The sequence below is a fragment of the Pimephales promelas genome, chromosome 3 (assembly GCF_988280905.1).
Source record: "Pimephales promelas chromosome 3, fPimPro1.hap1.1, whole genome shotgun sequence".
In the NCBI taxonomy this organism is placed as follows: Eukaryota; Metazoa; Chordata; class Actinopteri; order Cypriniformes; family Leuciscidae; genus Pimephales; species Pimephales promelas.
This window is the reverse complement of record NC_142771.1, coordinates 19657990-19680366: the sequence shown is the minus strand read 5'-3', so window position 1 is coordinate 19680366 and position 22377 is coordinate 19657990. Positions and strand designations below refer to the sequence as shown.

The 22377-nt window shown below is 38.8% G+C and overlaps 1 protein-coding gene across 2 annotated transcripts; it reads right to left on the bottom strand.

The window, feature by feature from the left end:
- Positions 1-602: 602 nt before the first annotated feature.
- znf652 (zinc finger protein 652) lies at positions 603-21243 on the bottom strand. Of its 2 annotated transcripts, XM_039687719.2 has the most exons (8): positions 21091-21243; positions 20864-20938; positions 11983-12261; positions 9621-10756; positions 8271-8418; positions 8004-8119; positions 4435-4579; positions 603-3477 (listed from the first exon to the last, which is right to left on the bottom strand). In XM_039687719.2, the coding sequence occupies exons 4-8, from the start codon at positions 10560-10562 to the stop codon at positions 2906-2908; spliced, it is 1923 nt and encodes a 640-aa protein (XP_039543653.2). In that variant the 5' UTR covers positions 10563-10756; positions 11983-12261; positions 20864-20938; positions 21091-21243; the 3' UTR covers positions 603-2905. The 2 variants fall into 2 exon arrangements, with proteins under 2 accessions (XP_039543653.2, XP_039543654.2); XM_039687720.2 differs by lacking the exons at positions 20864-20938; positions 21091-21243 and adding an exon at positions 12516-14313.
- Between the last annotated feature and the right edge of the window lie 1134 nt (positions 21244-22377).

The window sequence follows — 22377 nt, the reverse complement described above, 5'->3', positions numbered from 1 at the left end:
TATCAGGGCAGGGGTAATCGTGATTAATTAGGCTACAGAAAAATGTGTTAATAATTAGTTAATTTTAAATCGATCGACAGCACCACCCTTTTGCATAATCATAGGGTTATAGGTAGCCTACTGTATATGTTACAACAACATTTGTTTTCAGAGAACATTGAATGTACTTTAAAACAAAACAAAAAAATCGCAACACGGTTCAACAACAAAACAAAAATACCAGTAGACATTCTGTCATTATTTGTGATTGAGCTAAATCTGAGAATTTTGTAATGGGTGAAGATTTAATATAGGTAAAATGTAATCTTAGATGAGTACAGGCAGGACGTAGTCAAGTTTAGTTGTTTAATAGCCTGTAGCCCTAGGCTACTTCAGTTATTTCTGTAAAAACCCAAATGACAGCTAGTAAAAAAATAAAAAATAAAAAAGAAGGCTATTTTGGGGTGGGTTGAAAAAGAAACTTGTATCATCAACATTCCTAAAACAGGAAAGTCTTGATAGTATAGGCTACTTGATGGCCATGTATGTCAGCCTATAACAGACAGTCGATGTTAGATACAAATTAACTCTTCTCCAAGTCTAAGTGGGGCAGAAGAAACAAAAAGAGAAAGACTATTGATTTATTCGGAGAGCATCTGTCAATGCAATCGAACACGTAACTCTACACAGATAACGATATCAAATGCATGACATTGTCAAGAACATTTAATGGAAATGTCCTCCATTTTGTTTTTCATCACCAGTTGTCAGGTGACTAATCAGTCAGGACTCTCCAATCACATACTTATGATGTCTGTTAAGCTTTCAACACACACACACACACACCTATAGTTTTATGTAAAACTAGCCCAGTTTTTTTTTTTTTTGCAAAAAAATGTTTAATAGTTTAACATTTAAAAGTGCTTGTTTTTTAAAACATGATTTTAAAATATCAAGGTGACACTAAACCCAAAGCAACTAGCATATAACTTTATCTAATCACATATTTCACTAGGCTAAACAAGGTCAAAGGTATAAAGAGATTGAGGTCATATCATGAAACAGGCCCATTCTAGTCATTAAAATGACCCACTTTCCATATACACTGCTTTCTTTCTTTCTCAAAAAACAAACTTTACAATGTAAAAATGTAGACAAGTGGCTTGTGGCTAATTCATTTTTTTTTTACTAGTTTAAAGTTAGCAGAAAGTGTTAAATGCACAATATAAAAAAGGCCCAACATTAATGCAGGTCAAACATGGTGTCTCAAAAACAAGAAAACAATATAAAACAGAACTTAATGAAGGTCAGACTTTTCTGTGCCAGACACAAGGCTAAGAATAAAACTGCTGAAATTGAGAGGATAGACAGGTTGAAACAGACTAGCTGAGAAGAGATTTGATTAAAAACACCTCACAAGAATAGACATTATTATCGTCTGCTTATTTTTCTTATCTAGTAAGGTTTTATTAGAAAGTGCATTCCATCAACTGACGGAGAATGGAGAGAATCCAAGTAGCCCAAAACACACAGTTAAAAAAAAGGACACGATTGACAGCCATCTGAACCGATGACAGCCTCAGTTAAAGAGGGCAGGGCTTGAAGGCAAAACACAACTTCTTAAAGGACAAACTAATCATTTGATGTATAACAAGGGATCCCAACCAAATCCCCATGTGATTCTCCCCATTTTCCAACAGTCAGCCATCTTTCACGTGTCAGACACGTGATAAACAATTCTTTGTCAGTTACGCAAACCATTTACTTGTCAGTAAAGTGCAGAGGACAGATGGTCTAATGAGAGAGGACAAAAAAATTCACAATCAATCAAGTCCGATTGACTCAAAACTTCCCATCATTATATCTGTGCTGCTCCTAACGTCACCATTTTAACACTCACTCACTCACTCACTCTCTCTCAAACACACACTACTCATCAGCATGATAAAGAACTAAAGAACCATGTACCAGGAATAGACAGATCAACTAAAAAGCAGCTTTTGATACCAGCACCACAGGCATATGATCAGCTACAAAGACACACACACACACGTTTTTCATTTTTAAAGTCTCACAGAGCATGTTTATCTACATTATAGAAATAAAAATATTGGTTAAGCGAGTTAGATTGTATGGAACATACAGTAAAACTAATTAATGATCTTTTGTTCACCATTAGTTGCATTCTACCTATGACACATCACAGCATCGGTCTTCCTTAACAGTCTCAACCTCCGACTGAACACGCCGGAGAGCTACAGGGCAGGCATTACCCAGTAAGCATATTTTTATTGAATAATAAAAAGAAAAAAAAAGAAAAAAGAAAACTCCAATATTTTAATAAAATCATTGACAATCACAATCAGGCAACAGAAAAGTTTCAGTCATATAGACTACACTGAGTTTACTGCTTAAGTGCTGTATACTATGTTTGTGTGATGACTTGTGCACTAGAATATCAATATTTTCAGTTGTCGGGAAGACCTGCATTTCTAAAGACACTGCATTTGTGAAATGTAGACCTTTAACTTGTGGACGTTTGAACCCGTAGAACCTTTGCAAAAGCAGCTGAGTCGATAAAGAGGCAGAGAAAAAGAAACGTGTTGTGCCATTGAAACCCCAATGGCATCTTGATCATTGTGACACGAGTTTGAAGTGATGTGAAGTGAATCCTAGTAATGCTTTATGAAATTCTTGAGTTCACAGAGAAGTTGTCTAACAATCCTGTTTGGTCACGAGTGCTAGTGGCAATTAGGTTTGTAGTTTCAGTTTTCTATCACACACACACACACACACACACATACATACATGTTGCATTTCACCGGTTTCCGATTCCAGTGAGAATTAAACTGACGTCAGTCTGTCCGCCCTATTCTCCAGCAAGCACCTGATTTCACATTAGTGAGTTTGTGTTCGAGAGAGCGTTTCAGTGGTGTTGCGGAGCGGCGCCCTGTCGCAGGTAGGCGTCCTCGTGGGCGCAGTGGTTTATTGGCTCGCTCTTAAAGAGGGCGGGGGGAGGAGGCAGGACAGAAGGCTGCACTGAGATTGGCTGAGGGGCGTGGCTTGTCATGGGGGCGTGTCCTGTGTGATGGTGGGCAGGGTGATGTTGTGCGGGCACGGTCTGCATGTGCAAATGAGAGAAGCCATGAACGGTGACCGCACGTTGCGGCAGAGGCCCTCCCGTGGCAGGATTGACCATTACGGGGCCCACGGGCGTCGACTGAGTGGGCTGGGTTGGTGTAGGGGTGTGGCTTGAAGACGGGGTGTGGCCGGTAAGGTGAATGGAAAGCCCCATGCTGGCAGGCTGAAGGGTCACTGGACTGGTGACCCGGAAACACTTCTCTCGGTGCGCCTTAAGCATGTTGGAAAAGCGGAAACGCTGGCCGCAGATTTCGCAAGGGTACGGCTTTTCCCCGGTGTGTGTGCGCCGGTGCCGCTTCATATTGGGCCGACTGGTGAAACTCTTCCCACAGATCTCACAGATGAATGGCTTCTCACCTGAAGAGAAACAGAAGGATAGGAAAGAGAAACGAAAACTTGTTTCATTCACTGGCAATAAACACAAACGGGCAACAAGAGAGTTTTGAGTTAAACGTGGTGTGTGTGGCGTTATTATAGAGAACATCTGGGAGTGTTTAACCACAAGAGTTTAAATGTGTCTGCTCCAAGGTTAAACTCTAAAATTACACATGTAGATCTACCAGTAAGGCATTCTAAGAACATAAATCTTCAATAAACCTTACAGAAACTTTTTAATTTATATATATTTTTAATTAGGTCTTTAAACACTAAATACATTAATCTTTTTGAACGGAATTGTTGTAGTCTTGTTTCATGAACTTTTTTGGAGTGCAATATAGACATGCTCCACTTAGTGTAACATTAAAGGCCATTGCACACCGAGTCCGAAATTCGCGTCCAAAATTTCCGCACGTTAAAAAATAAATACGACCTCACGTTATGTCAATCACGCTTGCACACTGCCTCTGAAACTTTCGTCCGTCATAAAAAAAATTTAATCGGGTTCGATTTTCTGCGTTTTTCGCATACATAGCAAGCAGTTTGAATGGAGTTTAAAATGTTTTTTTGACAATTCAGAGCCACCGAATCAAAAATACGAAAAAAAAGCATACAAAACGTCGGACTCAGTGTGCAATGGCCTTTAGAAAGTGTATAAGTAATTTTATTGTTGAAAACCTAACTTTTTTTTTCTAGTTTTGCTAGAAAAAAAAAAAGAAAAAAAAAGTTGCTGCAAATTTAATTTGGTTTGTTATGAGACACAATGGCATTCATTTTTAAGTGTGCCCACTTTTTTGGGGGGGGAGCCACTGTAGATTAGAATAATCATTATTATAGTAAAATTACTCACAAAATATGCTTAAAAGAGAACAAGAGAGACAGTCAATCTTTATTTACTCTCCACAAGTTTTAAATGTTTGTGTTTGTGCACCTCACCTGTGTGTGTCTTCATGTGCTCATCGAAATACTGCTTCATGTTGAAGTCTTTGCCACACCACTGGCACATGAACTGCTTGTGTCCTATGTGAATGCTCATATGAGACCGCAGCTGGTATTTGTACTGGAACCTCTCGTCGCAGTTCTGCACACGCACAAACAGAAATAGACAGCATGTGGGTGGATGCTGGTTCAGCCTCACTTCAAATCAGGGCCAGACTGAAGCAATCCCAAGTTTGTAATCTGATCATAATAACCGGTCATTACGGTTCATAAGCCTGTCATTAAAATACTATTTATAGGAAGCAGGCCAATCCCACTCATTCAGACTCTGTCATATGGCACCTTTAAGTGAAACCAATGAGCCCCACCCTGACCACCCTCACAAAATCATGTACACACCCCGTAATGCGTTATCATGGAAAAGATGCCCCCCAAAAATTAAAAGAGAATACATAAAATTCAGATTTAAAATGAACCTGTACAGAGCAAACTGATCCTCACATTGATCTGAAGAGACAAGCAATTTGTCTGTCCACAGTTTGAAATTTTCACACATATTTGCAAAAGTTACATTTACATTTGAAATAAAAAAAATATTTCAATTAGGTGGAAAAGATCAACAAACACTTCATTTTTTATCGACAGTCCACAAGACGACGAAATAAATATAAATCAAACAGCAATGTGTTACATTGTTTATTTTAGAGCTATACTATGTAACCTTTTTTTTTTGGGGGGGGGGGGGGGTGGATAAAATAACAAAATGTTATTAATGAAAGAGAGCAAATAAACATCTTCTAAACTGTTTCTTTACCAAGATACACTTTGACAAAGCCATAATAATGATTTATATTTTAGAGCTGTGCTGCTATCAGGACGTCGGGTCATATTTATACACAGATAAAAGTAGCTCAGGCAGCAAGTAGCGTCAAGCTAAAAGTTTGTTGTCATAAATAAATGAGAAAAAAATTAAACCGCAAAATTCACAGGAATAACCGGCTGTAAAGACAAAGAAACCATGATTTATTTTTCCATTCACTCTGATAAGATGTCCAGTCCCTTGAACCACATTCATCCGTGCAGAGAAGAGCAGTTCGGCAACAAAAATATGACGCATGCAATTTTACTTTTTAGCCGTTAGAGAACAAACATTTTAATTGTACATACATGGCATACAATTGTAAAATCATAGCTTTTGCATTCTGAGAAAAATATTCTTTAAATTTAGTCAATATATAGTCAATATGCTCTTGTATCCGTTTTTATCCCCCCAACCAATCAGGCAAACTGTCATTGAAAAAAATTTGTTAACGGCTAGTTTTCCAACCTCCTTGGTTAGGACAATCGCTAAAAAAGACCCAGAAGTATAATTGAATTAAAAAAAAAAGATATTTCCTAAAATGCTAAAGTCCAAATGTATTTTCTGTTGTGTATTTACAAACAAGTGCTCGTCCCAGACTGCCAAACAGCCCTTTCAGAAAAGCTCCAGTCTGGTTACATAAATGGGCCAAAAGACGTCAGTAAACAAATGCGAACAAACAAAATGCTAGAAACAGTAATAAGCTAATCTTTATTCACACTCCTTTTCAAATATACAGAAATACAGTGTTGTTTGTGCATGTCTATATTCTGCTGTGGATGTGGTGTTTTATAGCGTTCCCAAAAACAAATTGAAGCTGTAAATATGGACAAGCGGGAAACTCAAACATTTATAAACATAATTATTTTAATACTGTTTGTTTAATACGTTATTACACTTCAGGAATGTATTTTAAAGTTTCAAATGACAGATTAGTGAATTTTTTTTTTTTCAAATTAATAAAAGATGTCACTAGTGTTTAAAACGGCAAGAAACAGTCAAAGACAAATAAATGGGGGTTGAAGATGTGAAAAATATGGTGTCAACAGAGAGGGATGTAAATATCAAAACAACTTAGACAACATAGATAGAAATATCTATGAATTAAAACATAAAAACGAATACATTTTTATTCATCTGTTGCAAAAAAGCAATAAGAACTATTAAAACAAAATAGAAACGATTTACAGGCCAGAGTTTCTATTTATAACATGTTTGCAGCATTGAGCGGCATAGCCAATCACAGACATATGTGTTGATTTCCTGAACGCAATGGCCAATCAGAAGCATTTACAATAGACTCCCCTAACCGCTCAAATCTGACTTTTTGTTCATTGATGAATTCTGTATGCTGGCAAATCCTCTAATTATAACAAACAAAGTGTATATATTATGAAATATTCATTGATAATAATAATAGAGATGTGTGAGATTGCAATGAACTGATGTCAGCTTTTTAGGAATTATTATGGGAGCGCACTTTGCATGCAGTCATGCCAAACCAAGCATGACTGTAAGTTAGCCTGCTTGTTTTTATGTTCTAACAGTGTCGTTTGTGTGTTAATGCTTTAATAACAAATAATTTATCAGGAACATTTATGCTGATGTGTATGGTGGCGACACATACAACTAACTTGAAAGTATTTGGAGGTACAGAAAAAAAGTATTTTTGCGGACGGGAGCGGGACAAAACATAAATGTGGCTGGTGGGAGAAAGTAACATAGAAAGTAGTTATAATAATGACCCACGTATTAAAAAATGGTCGGGTTTAAATCAGGTTCGGGCACATAATTACAGTTAATGTGTCAGGACGGGCTGGGCTCGGACACAACGTGCCTCGGGAATGCTAACACTTACAGGCACGAATCAGTCGTTTGTTCTTGGGCAACATGTGGAGCCTCTCCCCCGGTTTTTGATGTATTCGTACATCCCGCACAAACACATTAAATAACCACTTTTGTTAGCCAGGTCTCCAATATAACTGCTAGCCTGCTTGTCGTTTAGACTAATGGTAACTCTAGCCTTGGAGCATAGACCACAAGACCAGGCATAGACAGTAAAAGCTCGGAGTCCCTTTTATGACGTCATGCCCAACCCAGTGGAAGGGAGGGGGCGTGCTTAAAACCACTGTAAAAGGTACCAACTTTTCATATTATATGCAGCATTTTGGTGTAAAAAAACATAAGAAACAATTGTGGGCAGTTATCTTTATGTTTAGTAGGGACATTGCATTATCTTCGTGAAAAATTTAACCTGCAATTTACACTTTAAAGCCGCAGTCCGTAGCTTTTTTGGGTTAAAAATTATTCAAAATGCATATTTGAAAAAATACATAACCAGCCAGTGTTCAAAACTATCTGCTTGCCTTAGCTCGATGCACACATCGACATCAACGGGGGGTTGAGAACCTGCCCTTTTTATTCTTGGAGAGAAAGTGCCCTTTTTTTCTGGGGTGCTTTTTTATTTTTGGAAAACAGCTTCCCTCTCAAACAAATATATTTTCTTACAAATATATAGTCTTACGAGGTTGGAACAACATGAGGGTGAGTAATTACTGACAGAATTTTCATTTGTGGGTGAACTAACCCTAACACATCGTTAATACATGATTACATGGCTAGCAATTTGCATTTTATTAGTTGTATTTGTACTTTTACTTCTCTCAATCACAATATCAGTTTTGGAGTGTGTCGTATGTGTTCATACCTCACAGCGGAAGGGCTTCTCTCCTGAATGCTGCAGTGAATGCACTTTCAGAGACATGCTGCGTTTAAAAGATTTTCCACAGGTTTCACAGGTAAATGGCATGTCCTTTGTGTGAGCTAGAGACAGAAAGAAGAACTATTGTATTAGACACAAGTATGTCTCTCTAGTAGTGTATTTTGTGGCTATGTAGACATTTGAAAAGATATCTTGATGGTGTTTGAGAGGGCAGTGCTGAAGTGTGTCTGTGCGCATGTTTACTATACGTACCGACCATGTGCTTACGGACATGGGCCATGGTGTAGAACTTCTTCTCACAAATGTCACAGGCAAATTTCTTCTCTGCAAATCCATGGACAATCTTAATATGCTCGTGGAGGGACCACAGCTTCTTAAAGGACTTATTACAAGACACACACTGGAACACAAACAGATACATTGTGATACAGTACAGTAGGCCTATATCTTCTCTCAGACCCATTTATTTGAGTCTCAATGACATTCTAAACAAGAATGAAGTCTCCCTCTGCTGGTCAGGACTGACATTAGCACATTTACAACCTCTAATCCAATGCACTTCATACTTCAAATCTACTGATTTACAGATCTGAGATTCAAAAAAGATTGCGTTTAAAAACAGCAGGGACAAAGGGGCTAAAGGCACACCTTAACAAAACTGTGATTTTCTTTCAAAACTGTGAAAAAAAAACATCAATGTGTAAATAAATGTAGTGTGTTTGGTTTTAAAAATCTATAAAAACAAATGTAAGAGATGGAAAGGTGTGCAATTAATTAAGTTAATGCTTGTTCAAAGTCTGTACAATTTTCTCTTTATTTTGATAAATACAATTTTTTATTTTCCTTCAATAAATATAGTGTCGTTAAAATGTTCATTTTAAAAATACAGTAACAAAATTACTGAATGCATTGAAGGAGATCATATAAAAAATGTATAGCTTTATGCAGTGGGAACAAAAATATGAGATTTGAAGGCCAAGTATGGTAACCCATATTCAAAATTTGTACTCATCCAAGGACCATTTAATCCATCATTCAAGTTAGTGCACACACATTAGTAGGAGTAAGTAATGAACAACACACACATACACGGCGCAGTGGACAGCCCTTTTTGCTGTGGGGTCCAGGGAGTGACTGGGGGTTTGGTGCCTTGCTTAAGGGCACCTCAGTCATTTCCTGCCAGTATTGAGAATCAACCCCACAACCTTCAGGTTACCAGTCTCACTCTATCCATAAGACCGCGAGACTAACAATTAGGCCACGATTGCCCCTCTGTCCCTTAAAACAGTTAGTTTTTCCCCTGTCTAAAATGATGATCAAGAAACATTATCTAAATGTTTAAACTATCACTTTTGATCAATTTAATGCGTCCTGGTGAACAAAAGTATCAAATTTTCTGTTACTGACCCCAAACTTTTTTCTACAAAATTCAGTGAAATTGAACAAAAAGGTCTCATTAAATATGACCTCTTCCAGAACTAATATTAACAATATTTGTATTATTACTATTAAGAATACTTGTGAAAAGTGTACAGTGCCTTGTCTTTTAATTGAGATCATTTACTAAAAATGAGGCATGAAGAGTCGGGATGATCCTCTTACCTGGATGTTCTTCTCGCAGTCCGTCTGCTGGTGAAGAGCCAGTTCACTCTCCAGCACGAACTTCTTTCCGCACTTGTCGCAGATCTGCATGCGTCTGTGCGTCACATTCATGTGCTTCTCCAGGTACCAGCGGGTGTTGAACACACGTGGACATTTTTCACACACTAGCGTCTCTTTCTCCTCACCCTCGTCCTTGGCTCCAGAGGCAGAGGCGGTGGAGCCTTTGGCCTCCTTGGCAGGTCTGCGCTTTTGGCGCGTGGAGTTTGCATTCTTCCTCCGCCCCCTGGTTGTCACACCGGCGTTCGTTGTGGTTACGTTTCCAGTCGGCGAAGGGGCTACACGACGACTCTTGCGACGCGGCGAAGAAGCCGCTCTACCCCTGTGCGCCCGTTGCGCTCTTGTTCGCCGATTGTTGTTCTCCTCCTCTTCATCTTGATCATCCTCATCGCTGTAGTCTTCTTCAATGCTATCATCTTCTTCTTCCTCCTCCTCTTCCTCCTCCTCATCATCATCTTCTTCCTCCTCACTATTGCTCTTGTCATCTCCTGCAGTGTTCGTATTTTCCGCATCATCTCCTTTGGATACGTGCAGAGTCTGATTATTGAGGTTGACCTCTACGATGATCTGCCCTCGTTTAAATTCGTCCTCTGCCCCGGCTTCCTCTTCAGCTTCAGAATCTTCTGACGTCCCTCCATTCCCACTCTTCGTCACAGCTGCTCCGGACCCTTCCCGGTAAAACGCTTGAGTCGGGGCAGGATGGGTATTCAGGTCTGAGGACATATGCGACTCTGGCCTCACAGCCGTGTTGTCAATGACCACAGAGTACGGTGGAGCGGAGGCGTTGTGGAAGTACGTTTGGGAGGATTGAGTCATTTGGCCCTCCTCTTGCGACATCGTCTCTGAGCCGGACACCTCCTCCTTCAACGTCTGGCGGGACTTCATCGGCAGCCGATTGCTTGCTTGAAGAGTGTTTGCCTCTTTACGTTCGAAATTTACCACTGTTTGCTGTCAAGGGTGGTACAGGAGATAATGTACCCCTCCTCTCGAGAGAATGAGAGGAGGGCAAGAGAGTGTAAAGGAGGAGTGAAGATCAGAGATGCCTTAGCCTAGGCCAAACTGAGCCTCCATTACGTTCACTAGGACATTAGATAAAAAGAAAGATATAAGAAAAAAGTGAGACTGGAAGACTAAGAAAGTGAATAAGACTTTCAATACAGTTCAACACATGTTTTAGGACTGCACAGTTAATCACGATAAAACCAAAAATCGCAATATGGATATTGCAATGACTTAATTAAATGAGTGAAGAGCAGCATTGTGCATCCGCTGTGTTCAGTGTCTCAGAGCGGCTTGGTTCGCATCTCTGCATGTGCTATTTTGGGTCACTTACATTGTGTATTTGGGAACGCAACATGTGTCAACCATCTTCCCAAACTTATAATGAGAAATGTTAAAGCTTAATGGTTAAACACTTAAATTATCATTCTAGTATAGTCATTTTAAAGTTGTATTGTACTTATTTTTCTTACATTTTTTTTACAGTGAAATATTACAGTAGAAATATTTCTTATTTTAAGTCATTTATGGCCAAATTGTTCAGCCCTACAAAGAAACAGGAGCATCTTTTTTTAATGGAAATTTTTAAACAGACTTTTTACCAAGCAAATCATGCAGACCTAAAATGTTTAACCTCAAAATAGTGCTTGGCGATATAACCAAAAAAAAAAAAAATCATATCTCGTATTTTTTGGTTGAACGGCGATCAGCCTGGGTATTTCTATCATCATGTGTTTCTCTTTTAAAACAATGTTCATATTGAAGGCTATGAAAACAAATATACTGAATGTAACCATGTAGGCTGCATATTTTAACAACATATATATATATTTTAGTCTGAATTATTGTCCTACTATATTGTGCTCCGTCGGCGCTTGTTCACTGAAGTCAGTGACGTTTTGCGGAGATTCACTCCTGACAGCAAAATGGACATTTTTGTTTCTAACATTTACAGATGGAGAATATACCTGTGAAATGCAAGTTATGCACAGAGGAAAGCACTACATTTCAAACACATTAAACAACGTAAATATCTGTCAGCACATGTATCCGTCACTATAAACTTTACGCGTTATATCTTACCACCTATATTGAACTCTTTAATATAAAGCATGTCTCATATTTAGGACAAATAAGATGATGCACTTTCCCTGCAGCAGCTCACTCTGTGCTGTCCGCTTTTTTTTTTTTTTAGATGTGCTCGTATCGAACTACTGTATATCGATATAAACTGCATTGCCTCATTCCATATTGTTTATTAAAAATATATCAATATATTGTAAAACTCGAACCTCAAATTACTCACATGAAGTCTGCCTCACTGTGCAACTACATGCACATATTTCATCCTGATACAAATGAAAGTTGTCCTAGCTTTAGATCCAAACTTCACTCTCTCAACAGCATCTCGGTTTCACTTGGAAAGACAATAGCGGCACCTCATTTGCAATCTCTTCTGATTCAGACACAAAAGCCGCCTCCTTTCAGTCAGTGATGTGATGGTGGCTCTGCACCGCTGAACTCCGAAGCTTAGATCTTGCAGTCATTACCAGCGGCTCCGAATCAGCACCATGCAGCCAGACACCTGAAAGAGAAGAAGAAATGACGTAAAAGGTTGTGAAAGGAATGAAAGACAATTGAAAGTAATTACCTCAGGAGTCAACTGAGACGTCACATTTATTTCAGTACATCAAAGCAGGTAAATGAACCACAACTACCATTGAAACAAGAGTAGTGTGTCATCAAACAACAAGATTTTCAAGAACGGTACAATACGGCTTTATACGTGGCAGCATAACACAACACCTATGCAATTAAAGTAATCACATTGACTGTTACCGGATAAAACCTTCTGGTCTCCTGGTGCCCTACATCCATTATATGTATGTGTGAGCGAGTGAGAGAGAGAAAGCAAGAGAATAAGAGAGGGAAAAGAAAGAGAAACGAAACTGCAGCCTGGTTAAGGTGTAGACATCTAGAATCTCACTACTAATCAGATACACATACCAGACCGCAACTCTTTCGCTTCTCAGCGCAAGTGTGTGTGAGCAACTCAAAATTAAACCACAAGAAGCCAAATACAAAAAACAGTCACAAAATGAGTAAAAAAAAACATTTTCATATTCTAAACAATCTGGGACAACCTCACTTCACAACAAGCCTCTAGCAGAAGAAATATCAGCAGAGCTTACCCATGCCGAAGTCGCCAGCATGAGTGTTGCTATGTGGCTGCTAAGTATTTGGATTGGTTGCTAAGTTTATTACCAAGTGGGTCTGTAGTGATTATTTGATCTGATCATGAATGTTTAACTACGATTATAGTACACTTTAAATTACAGTCACATACTGCAATCCAACAAAAGGCCATTTTTACAGCTCTCTTTCTAGTGCAATCGTGCATTACAAGTGCACCCATTTGAACACATGAAAGTGAACAGAAAGAGAACATGGATCCATCATGCCTTGTTACCACTGTGCAGGCTGGTGGTGGTGGTGTAATGGTGTGGGGAATGTTTTCTTGGCACACTTTAGGCCCCTTAGTGACAATTGGACATTGTTTAAATCCCAAGGCCTACCTGAGCATTGTTTCTGACCATGTCCATCCCTTTATGGCCACCATGTACCCATCCTCTGATGGCTACTTCCAGCAGGATAATGCACCATGTCACAAAGCTCAAATCATTTCAAATTGGTTTCTTAAACATGACAATGAGTTCACTGTACTAAAATGGCCCCCACAGTCACCAGATCTCAACCCAATAGAGCATCTTTGGGATGTGGTGGAACGGGAGCTTCGTGCCCTAATTGTGCATCCCACAAATCTCCATCAACTGCAAGAATGCTTTCAGTACCTTGTAGAATCAATGTCACGTAGAATTGAGGGAGTTCTGAAGGTGAGGGCAAACACAATATTAGTATGGTGTTCCTAATAATCCTTTAGGCAAGTGTACATGCATCCCTGTGCAAAAAATACACAAAATATTAAGCAGCTAAACTGTTTTTTTAGCATTGATCATAATCATATTAGAAGGATTTCTGAGAGATCATGCGACACTGAAGACTGGAGTAGGATGCCGAAAATACAGCTTTTGAAAATTAGGGTGCAACGGATCACAAAACTTAGGGGTTTTAAACTCTGATTAGGGATTTGCGGGTTATTATATAACCGTGAGATCGACGGTTAGAGTTGAACACCATGATTAGAACTCTATAACTGTTTTGACTTGGCAGAATGAAAGTTAAAGATATCTCAAACATCATTATGACTAGAGAAAATTATTTTCCATGAGGTTGCTCTATTTTAGATATCCATGAACGCCATAATCAAAGAAGAAGTGGGTTAATTTCCTTATTTCTATGAATGGAAGAAGAAAGAAGCAGTCATGGCATTGGCTGCAAACGTTTCCAGCATGACACAAATTGTATTCATTAGCATTAGTCAGCGGGTTTCTCAAAAATATTGGCAACATGCAATGTTTGCCATGCATTTCTGTTTATGATCATGATTAAAATTACTGTAGGTTATTGTTGATGTAGGATTTATGCATGAGAGAGATTCACACAAATTCACTTTAATAAAGATGAAACATTAACTTCCTTAGATGAGAAAAAAAGTTCTTAAGTTCAGATTAGTTCTTATTTTTATTTTATTTTCTAACAGTAAAAAAAAACCATAAAAAACATGTAGGTATTGATTTCAGGATAAAACTAGCTAACAGCATTAAAAACATGCTCTACTCCCGCCCAAAGTGGGATCCGGGCCTAATTTGTAAACAGATAACTGCAACGTCATTTCGCCTGGTCAAAACTCTGAATCAAGATATCTGTAATTACATTTTGACTAGGCAGAATGAAAGTTACAGATATCTAAATTTCAAATATCTCTAATCAAAATTCATTTCAAGATATCTATAACTTGATAATAGATTTCTACAATTAAATTATGACTATTCCTAACTCCAGCTTGAGATAATCTACAACGCCATTTTGACTAGTCAAAACTTAATTTAAGATATCTGAAAAAAAAAAAACATATAGATATCTTGAATTGAGGCGAATTAAAGATATATAATAAAAGACTAGACTAGAATCAAATTGTAGATATCTCAAACTGGAATTACAGATATTATCTACAATTCAGTTGCAGATATCCACTATTTTTGATTAGGCAAAACTGAATCCAGTCTCAACTAAATATTTGAGCCATTTTTCTTTGATCTGTATGACATTCATTTAACAGTGAGATTTTCGATCGAAACAGGAGACAGTTATGCACTCAAGAACCAAAATGAGACCACAAGTTTCAGTGTGAGTGATTGTAACGGGTGTGGGGAGGGTGTGTGCGCTCAAGGAATGATCATCCTCAATCAGTGGCTCTTTTATATGACAAAAACATGCAACAATACAGACCACCAAGGGATCAAAAATCAGAGTGACCCTATTAATTAATCAAGTTCAACATAATCTCACATGCTGACTCAAAACCGTCAAAAACAACAACAAGTAAACAGCAGCCACAAACAGGAAAAATATCTCCGTTCATGCACTGCTGCTCTTAACGGCTTCAACCTTGACTTCCTGGCTCTCTGTGAACATCTCTGTTCCGTTTGAGCGTGTGCGCGCCAGTCGTCTGTGTGAGCTGAACAATTGGTTCTGTGAAATATTCCAAGAGTCTTTAGAACAATAATGCATTGTAAAGCATTGGCTGTGAACAACATGTAATACATGATAAAATCTAAAGCCTTGTGACTAGTACTACCAAGACAATCACTGTCTAGTCAGGGTGCTGCATGCCACATCTGAGAAGAGACCAACAGTGTGACTCAGATTAACCCACCACCTTGCTAGGAAAGCATACCTTCAATTTTTTTTAAAGACTTTGAGTTCCAAGTCATCGTTGGGAATTCTTTCTTTAAATGTTCGTCAGACACATGGCAACACTGGTGCCTGCCTTTGACTGTCTGAGAGCTGCACAGATGCAAACAGCACATTTTGTATTTAGAAAGTTACAGACGTATACATGGATCACAAGCCTTGTTGATTCATCTAGGTGCGTGCGAACATCTAGATAAAAGAAAGTGAGTTCACTCTATCCTTTGGCAGCAAGAAAGGATGTCTGACACTGCATATATGTGTGTGTGTGTGTGTGTGTGTGTGTGTGTGCGTGTGTGTGTTCCTATAGTGAGCTATACTGTGAATGTATGCACTGTCTGAGAAAGGTCATGACTATCATGTGTCTGAGGGGGAGGGAGCAGCATCTGAATGATAAAAAGCGAAAAAAGAAACAGGCCAGTTAAAACAAAAATGTAAAGTCAGATAAGAACGGGTATAACGTTGAAACGTATATAGGATTGACCTTTGAGTCTCCTTTAGGACATGTAAGGCTACTTTACAACACATTAAACGGATACTATTACTATAAGTAAGGGAATACTTAAGGGATCTATTACTTTGAGTCCAGTATCTCCATATTCATGAATCATGTTTTAACTACATATTGTCATAAACCCTAATTCAAATCAATAAATGGTGAGTCGTTTTGACAAATGAATGATGTCACAAAAATAAAAAGGTATACCCTATTTTCTAAATGCATGTTATTTATTGATCTTATTGTGAAGGATTCATCCATGCATGTCTCTTTCTTCTAAACTTGTTTTGATTGTGTCATTTTTAATCAAAATATCTTCCAGTGAAACAAGACTTCTTTCTGTTGACTTCTCCATTCATTTAGTCAGTTTAAACCCCGCCCCTTTCTTACCATCAACTGCATGCTTGAATTCAGATCTGCTTCCATCCAATCAACAACCAATGAATTTGACCAATACCCTGCCTACATTTTGGTTTTCATTTTGATGCACATCACAAGACGGAAGAAAAGATCCGTCGCTACTTCCGTTACATTTAGACTTTGAAAAGAAATCTGTTCATAAATCAGGCGTATGCTACTTTTTGGATGCAGCCAGTAAAGCCCTCACAATACAACTAAGTTTTCTGTTTATACTCATTTTACTTTTATACCCAATTCATTCAACAGACTAACAACTCCAGTAACAATTTTTTCAGTTTTATATTCAGTCGCAGTGCATGAAACTCAGATTAATGCTTGTGTTGTTCAAAAACAAAAATATTTAAAAACACACTGTTTAAAACCTTGCATGTTAACTATTAAGGGTGACTTAATTCGCCTGAATCACACAGCTCCCCTGCAGCGTCAGTTTACATTACTGAACTGGCCACACATACACGCGTATAAACCTACCCACACAAACAAACCATATACACAAACAAACGCCTACACATATACAATTATACACACACAAACACATACCCACACAGATACCGCCATATACACACCTCCACCTTTCTTCCTGTGCGCTTTGCAACTTTCTGAGAATTGGAAAGCTCAGCATATGTGACCACAGGATGGGTGCATAAGGGGTCACACACCTCAGAGCGTGTGCGTTGGAGTCATAGGAAAGTAGCCGGCACATATAACGCATTTTACTGTATGTATATTTCAAAGACTGGCCTGGCACACTATGCACTATGTGTAAATACTGTTTTGTGGTTCAAATCAAGGCAAAATCGTCACTTTAAATAACAAATGATGCTCGTAATTCAGGTTAAAAAGACTTGTAATGTAATGTAAATTCTTTGCTAGAGATCTGCAAAAAGATAGTTAAAACAGCTTTGTCACTCTTAAATTGAGTGCACCCATCAGAAGGACACCAGAAATGCAGATTCTCACGGTGCTCCGGGGGCAGAATCTACTAACACATCTGTGGAGGAAAGGAAGGAAAAAGCACCACCTATTTTTACACATGTGCACAAGAATTCAAGGTGCATATGTCACATCTACAAATCTGTCTATGAGTTTGCATGCTGTGGTGCAATGAAGAAAAGCAGAGAGAAGTTTGGCGTGAAAGCATGAAGACAAACTCCATGATTTCATTATTCTCATAACATGACTGACTTGTGCAACTGAAGTTTCGAAACGTCTTGGGCCGCTCCTCTCATCATCTTGAGCAAGTAGGTGATGATAATAGTGACTAATTCTGGGTTTCCTCACACATGAAAAACAAGCTGCTTTGATGTGGGTGACAATCACAGAATTAAAATCTCTACGACCAATTAAATTACTCACCTTTTAGCATAAATATCCCAATCAATTGTTACTAGGACTGGGGATCAAGAATATGACCCCATAAGCCCCCCTTTCTCACCCTGTCCAATCAAACAGGAACAAATTAAACTCATTCAATTACCAAAACCAGTTTAATCTCTTTAATTGATATTGCAGCCAGAATAACCTTTCATGGTCAGATTTTAAGGTGGATTTAGTCCACAAGAAATGACTTTAGGACTGGTTTATGCAGATTAAGCAAACTTTACATTCAAGTGACTGAAAGCGAAACAACTTACAACAGCTAAAAACACACTTCATCTTCTTTTCCTGTCTCCAACATCTCTGGCCAGCTGGCCTTGTGCTGAACTCGAATAGCAACAGACCCTTAATAATTTGATTCATTATTCAAATCAAGAGAGGTCAACCAAGACAGCACTGAGAATCCACAATCTGACTTTCACTCAGAATAGGGCAGCCGGGTTCTTTGAGTGCTGTTATGTAACTGTATTAACCACAACCAAGCTGACTCACTCTATTCCAGGGATGCACTTAAACTAACAAACTAACTCAAGGCTTTTAATACAGGTCATTCTAATGAAGATAATATGAATGGCCCAGACAGTGAGAGAGCATAAAAACATTTGTCAGAATTGGTTGCAAATGAGATGACATCTTAAAGTTGAAATTAAAACGAAAATGAACCCTATCTATATTCTAAATGCAAGAACCAAGTCACTTCCTTATATTTTTCTTTTTTGAAAGTCTGTTAAACTTAAATATAGAGAGGTCACTACTTCCATTTCCCCGCGACTTTAAAAGCAAAGTGTGCATCAATACAACACAAGTCAACAGAATTTTAAAAGTAATATATACTGTCATAACGCACACAGCAGAGTCTGCAAAGCTGTGCGTTCATGTGTGTTTGCTGTTATGTCTGCGAGCCTTGCAAGGATATATGGAAACATCTTGAAGGGCAGTGAATGCAATAATTAAACATTTTTTTGGTCATGAAACTTCCAAATATATGTATTAATATTTAGGTCACTCTATTATTAATTGCAATCAGGATGTAAAAAGAGTTTCAACCAGTATAACAAAAATTTTTAATAAAACAAATAGCTTGCCCTACCTTTAATAATTGCATGGATAATTTAGTTTTTGTACAAACAGCAGAACTTCACAATTTTGAGCAGGGTTTCAAAACCCGAAGTAAAAAGCAATGCAAATCCCGCTTCTTAAAGTATGATTCTTAAAGTAAGATTCTTAAAGTATGAAACGCTCCTTTACCCGGGGTTAAAAGCGGTGTAAAGAACGACAATAACCTGGGGTTAAGCGCAGTGTGAAAAGCCCTTTTTGAATAAATTTTAGCACAGACGTTATTGATGAATCATGTTCATGAAAACATTCACACACAAATTTGCACATCCACCTGCTTAGTGAATAAGACAGGTTTAATACTTTACATTTAATAATAAGTATTTTTACCGCCAAAAATGACACCTTCACATTCACCTTTCACAAGTTCAGATATTTTTCACAGCCGAAGAGCATCATTGCAGATGAGCCAAAGACAAAAACACTTTGAAGCATACTATACGGTCGGTCTACATTACAAAATGTTCCATCAACTGTGAGTCTATCTATGTGACCAAGTCTTTTTGGTCATAAAACAATTTTTAAGAGCTTAATTTCTAAAAATATTAAAGTTAAGAGGCAGTTTAATATATTTAAGATAATAATTTTAATAGCAGGAGGGCCCTGAATTATACTCGAATATGATATAATACCTAGGACACATGAATTGGCATCTAACCACTACCACCACCACCACCACATTGCAGTCTTGTGTCAATGAAATGAAGACAGCATCGTGAAGATGTTTAGAAGGAAAAGATAAGGTGAACACTAACACTAATACTAACTTAAAGGTTTCTGAGTGCTGAAAGGCCTTGATTTGTGGGTCTCACAGGACATTGTGAATTACACAAGCTCTGGAGAAAATCTCTTCTCCAATGAAGTTGGTGAGACTTCCATTACCAGCTTGAAAACTGGATAAGGGAAGCGGGGAAATAATCTCACAAAATAATGGGCTTTCTGGCTTGTCAGGTATACAAATGCATCATGGCTGTTATTGACTACGTTTAACATAAAAAGAGACATCAAATTTAAAAAAGGCGTAATTCCTTCACCCCCGTTCTCCTAAAATCAGCGCTAGCAGCTCGAGCTAACGCTGCCGTTTGAGAAGGGCCTAGCGCGCGCATCCACAACACACCTTCAAACTCCACTACGTCCACCCCAAAAATGAGGGGGAAATACTGCAATACAGCGCAGTTGGGTCAGCCTATACTGTCAGAACAATTAGAAAAGGAGCAAAGGGTGTGTGGCAACTCACTGGCAAAGAGTAACTTTTTTGGGAAAGCGACGCAAAGAAAGGGTTAAACAGAAGGAAACATTGGTTGGTCGGGACGGCAGGCGTGCAGGCCGTTCGGCTAGCAGAGCTAACAGCCCGAGTGCACGCGCACATACAGCTGCTTGCAACGGACTCCAACCACTGCAGGACCTGCTTTCGCAAAATTGTTAAATGTAATCGCAAAGAAGCCCCATCGAGATGATTTTAATAGACCTGCTTTATTAGGCGCATGCAGAGGCAATTAGGCTGTTTAAGCCCGTGGCTCATAGCAAGCTAACATCCTCGTCGTGTACGACTTTCACTTCTTTACACCCCCAAACCGCCCAGATTTATACTCATTCAGAGAGTTTTCTCATTCATATTGACATGCCCTCGCGGTTTGCGAGCAGTTAGTTGTAGAAGAATCTCAATGTATCTGTATGCAAAACGCCATTTGCCAAGAAAACAATACCATTTCTGACGATTCATTTTCTTTGCAAGGCAAGCGGTAAAAATAAGTAGTGCCGTGCATTGCTTGTCACGGTGACAGCATCATACATTGACAGATGTTCAAGGGATGGTATTATGCATGCGACAAACAACTGTCATCGCTGTAAATAAATGCAAAAGCAGACATTAACTTGTAGCGAAGAATTAACAGTTACTTACCCGAGACACGAGCGCCCTCTCCCTCATCCTGTGCACCTCAAGTTGTGTAGTGTAGGGATCGGATAAAACACAAATCTACAACAACAAAAAAACACCGATTTGCTTCAGATAAACTATTCTTCGGCGGCCACCGTGAGTTTTTACGAACAGCGAACAGTCGCATGCACGCGCAGACGAACTATCGTAAATCGCTCTGGTAATTGCTTCTAGACGGTCCGAGAGCTCACCGCTTTTCTGGTTTACAAGCCATCGCTACGTGGCTGGCCTAGGTCTCGCGCATCAACCATTCCCCGAGTTCATCCGAGGCGCCCGATCCGCCGCTGTCTGCACTGGAGAAAGCGCGCGTGGCGTTGGTTTTTTTTTCTTCCCGTCCTCGAACAGCAAAACCAGACAGCATTCAGTGCGCGCGCCCGCCTTCCTCCCTGCGGTGAAGCACATCGACAAAAGTGACTTCTTCGTTTGATGGAACGTTTGCTTAACTAAATGAGAAAATGCGTCTGTCAGTTTAACCCTGTGAGAAAGCACTAACTATTTTGAGAACTTCAATAAGCGGGTCTTGGTCTTTATCACCAAATTAAGAAGTAATAGTAGGCTAATAGAGACGAAACAAATCTATTAGTAATAGAGACGAAAAAAGTATTTGGAGCTGTGCGTTTTTAGAGGCAAGTACTTTACACTAACTCTAACCCGGTTTCACATACCAGGCTAAAGACTAGTCCCAGTCTAAATTGCATTTTTAGCTGTTTTAACTGAAAGCAACTTACACTGACATTTCTTGAAGTAATGTCAGTGCCATTGTTTTGTCTCAAGATGGTCATCAACACCAGTAATGTTTTTTTTCTTGGGCACGTTTATAATGCAAGCTAATTGCACTAAGGCCTAATCCTGGCTTAATCTAAACCATCTCTGTGAAACTGGCCCTTATTCTTATTTTGTTTTATAGTTCCTGTATATAATGGTTCAATGGGTTCGGTTCCCAGAAAATGCATGAACTCTTACAACAATGTGAGTGTAACGTGAGTTGCTTTGGATAAACGCATCTGTCAAAAATAATATAGCTAAATGTGAAATCTTCTAATCCTTAAATGTGATTGACAGAGCTGATGTTTCAAAGCGTTCCAGACCAGACTATGTGAGCTGTACAGGCTTTTTGAAAATGTGTCTTAATCTCTTTCCGACAAAGACAGAAGCGTTTTAGCCGTGATGCGACAAAATTGATTTGTTGTCTGTGTATGTTATCATTCATGTGCTTCCATAAATAGTTTGGTTGCATGTGTCTGTCTCCTCAAATATAAGCTAATTAAGTTGAGTTTTTTGGCCTATATGTTCTGTGGGTGTGTTAGGCATTCTGGGACTGTTTGACTGTAGCATCTGCTGCACTAACACCCAGTGATGATGACCTCAGCTAAACATCTGAAATGATCTCCTGTCCTCATCTTCTTTCTTTCCATAGAGATGACTGACAAACTGGCCTGAGAGAGCAGCTGCTGTTTTCATTTACATCACAACGCTGA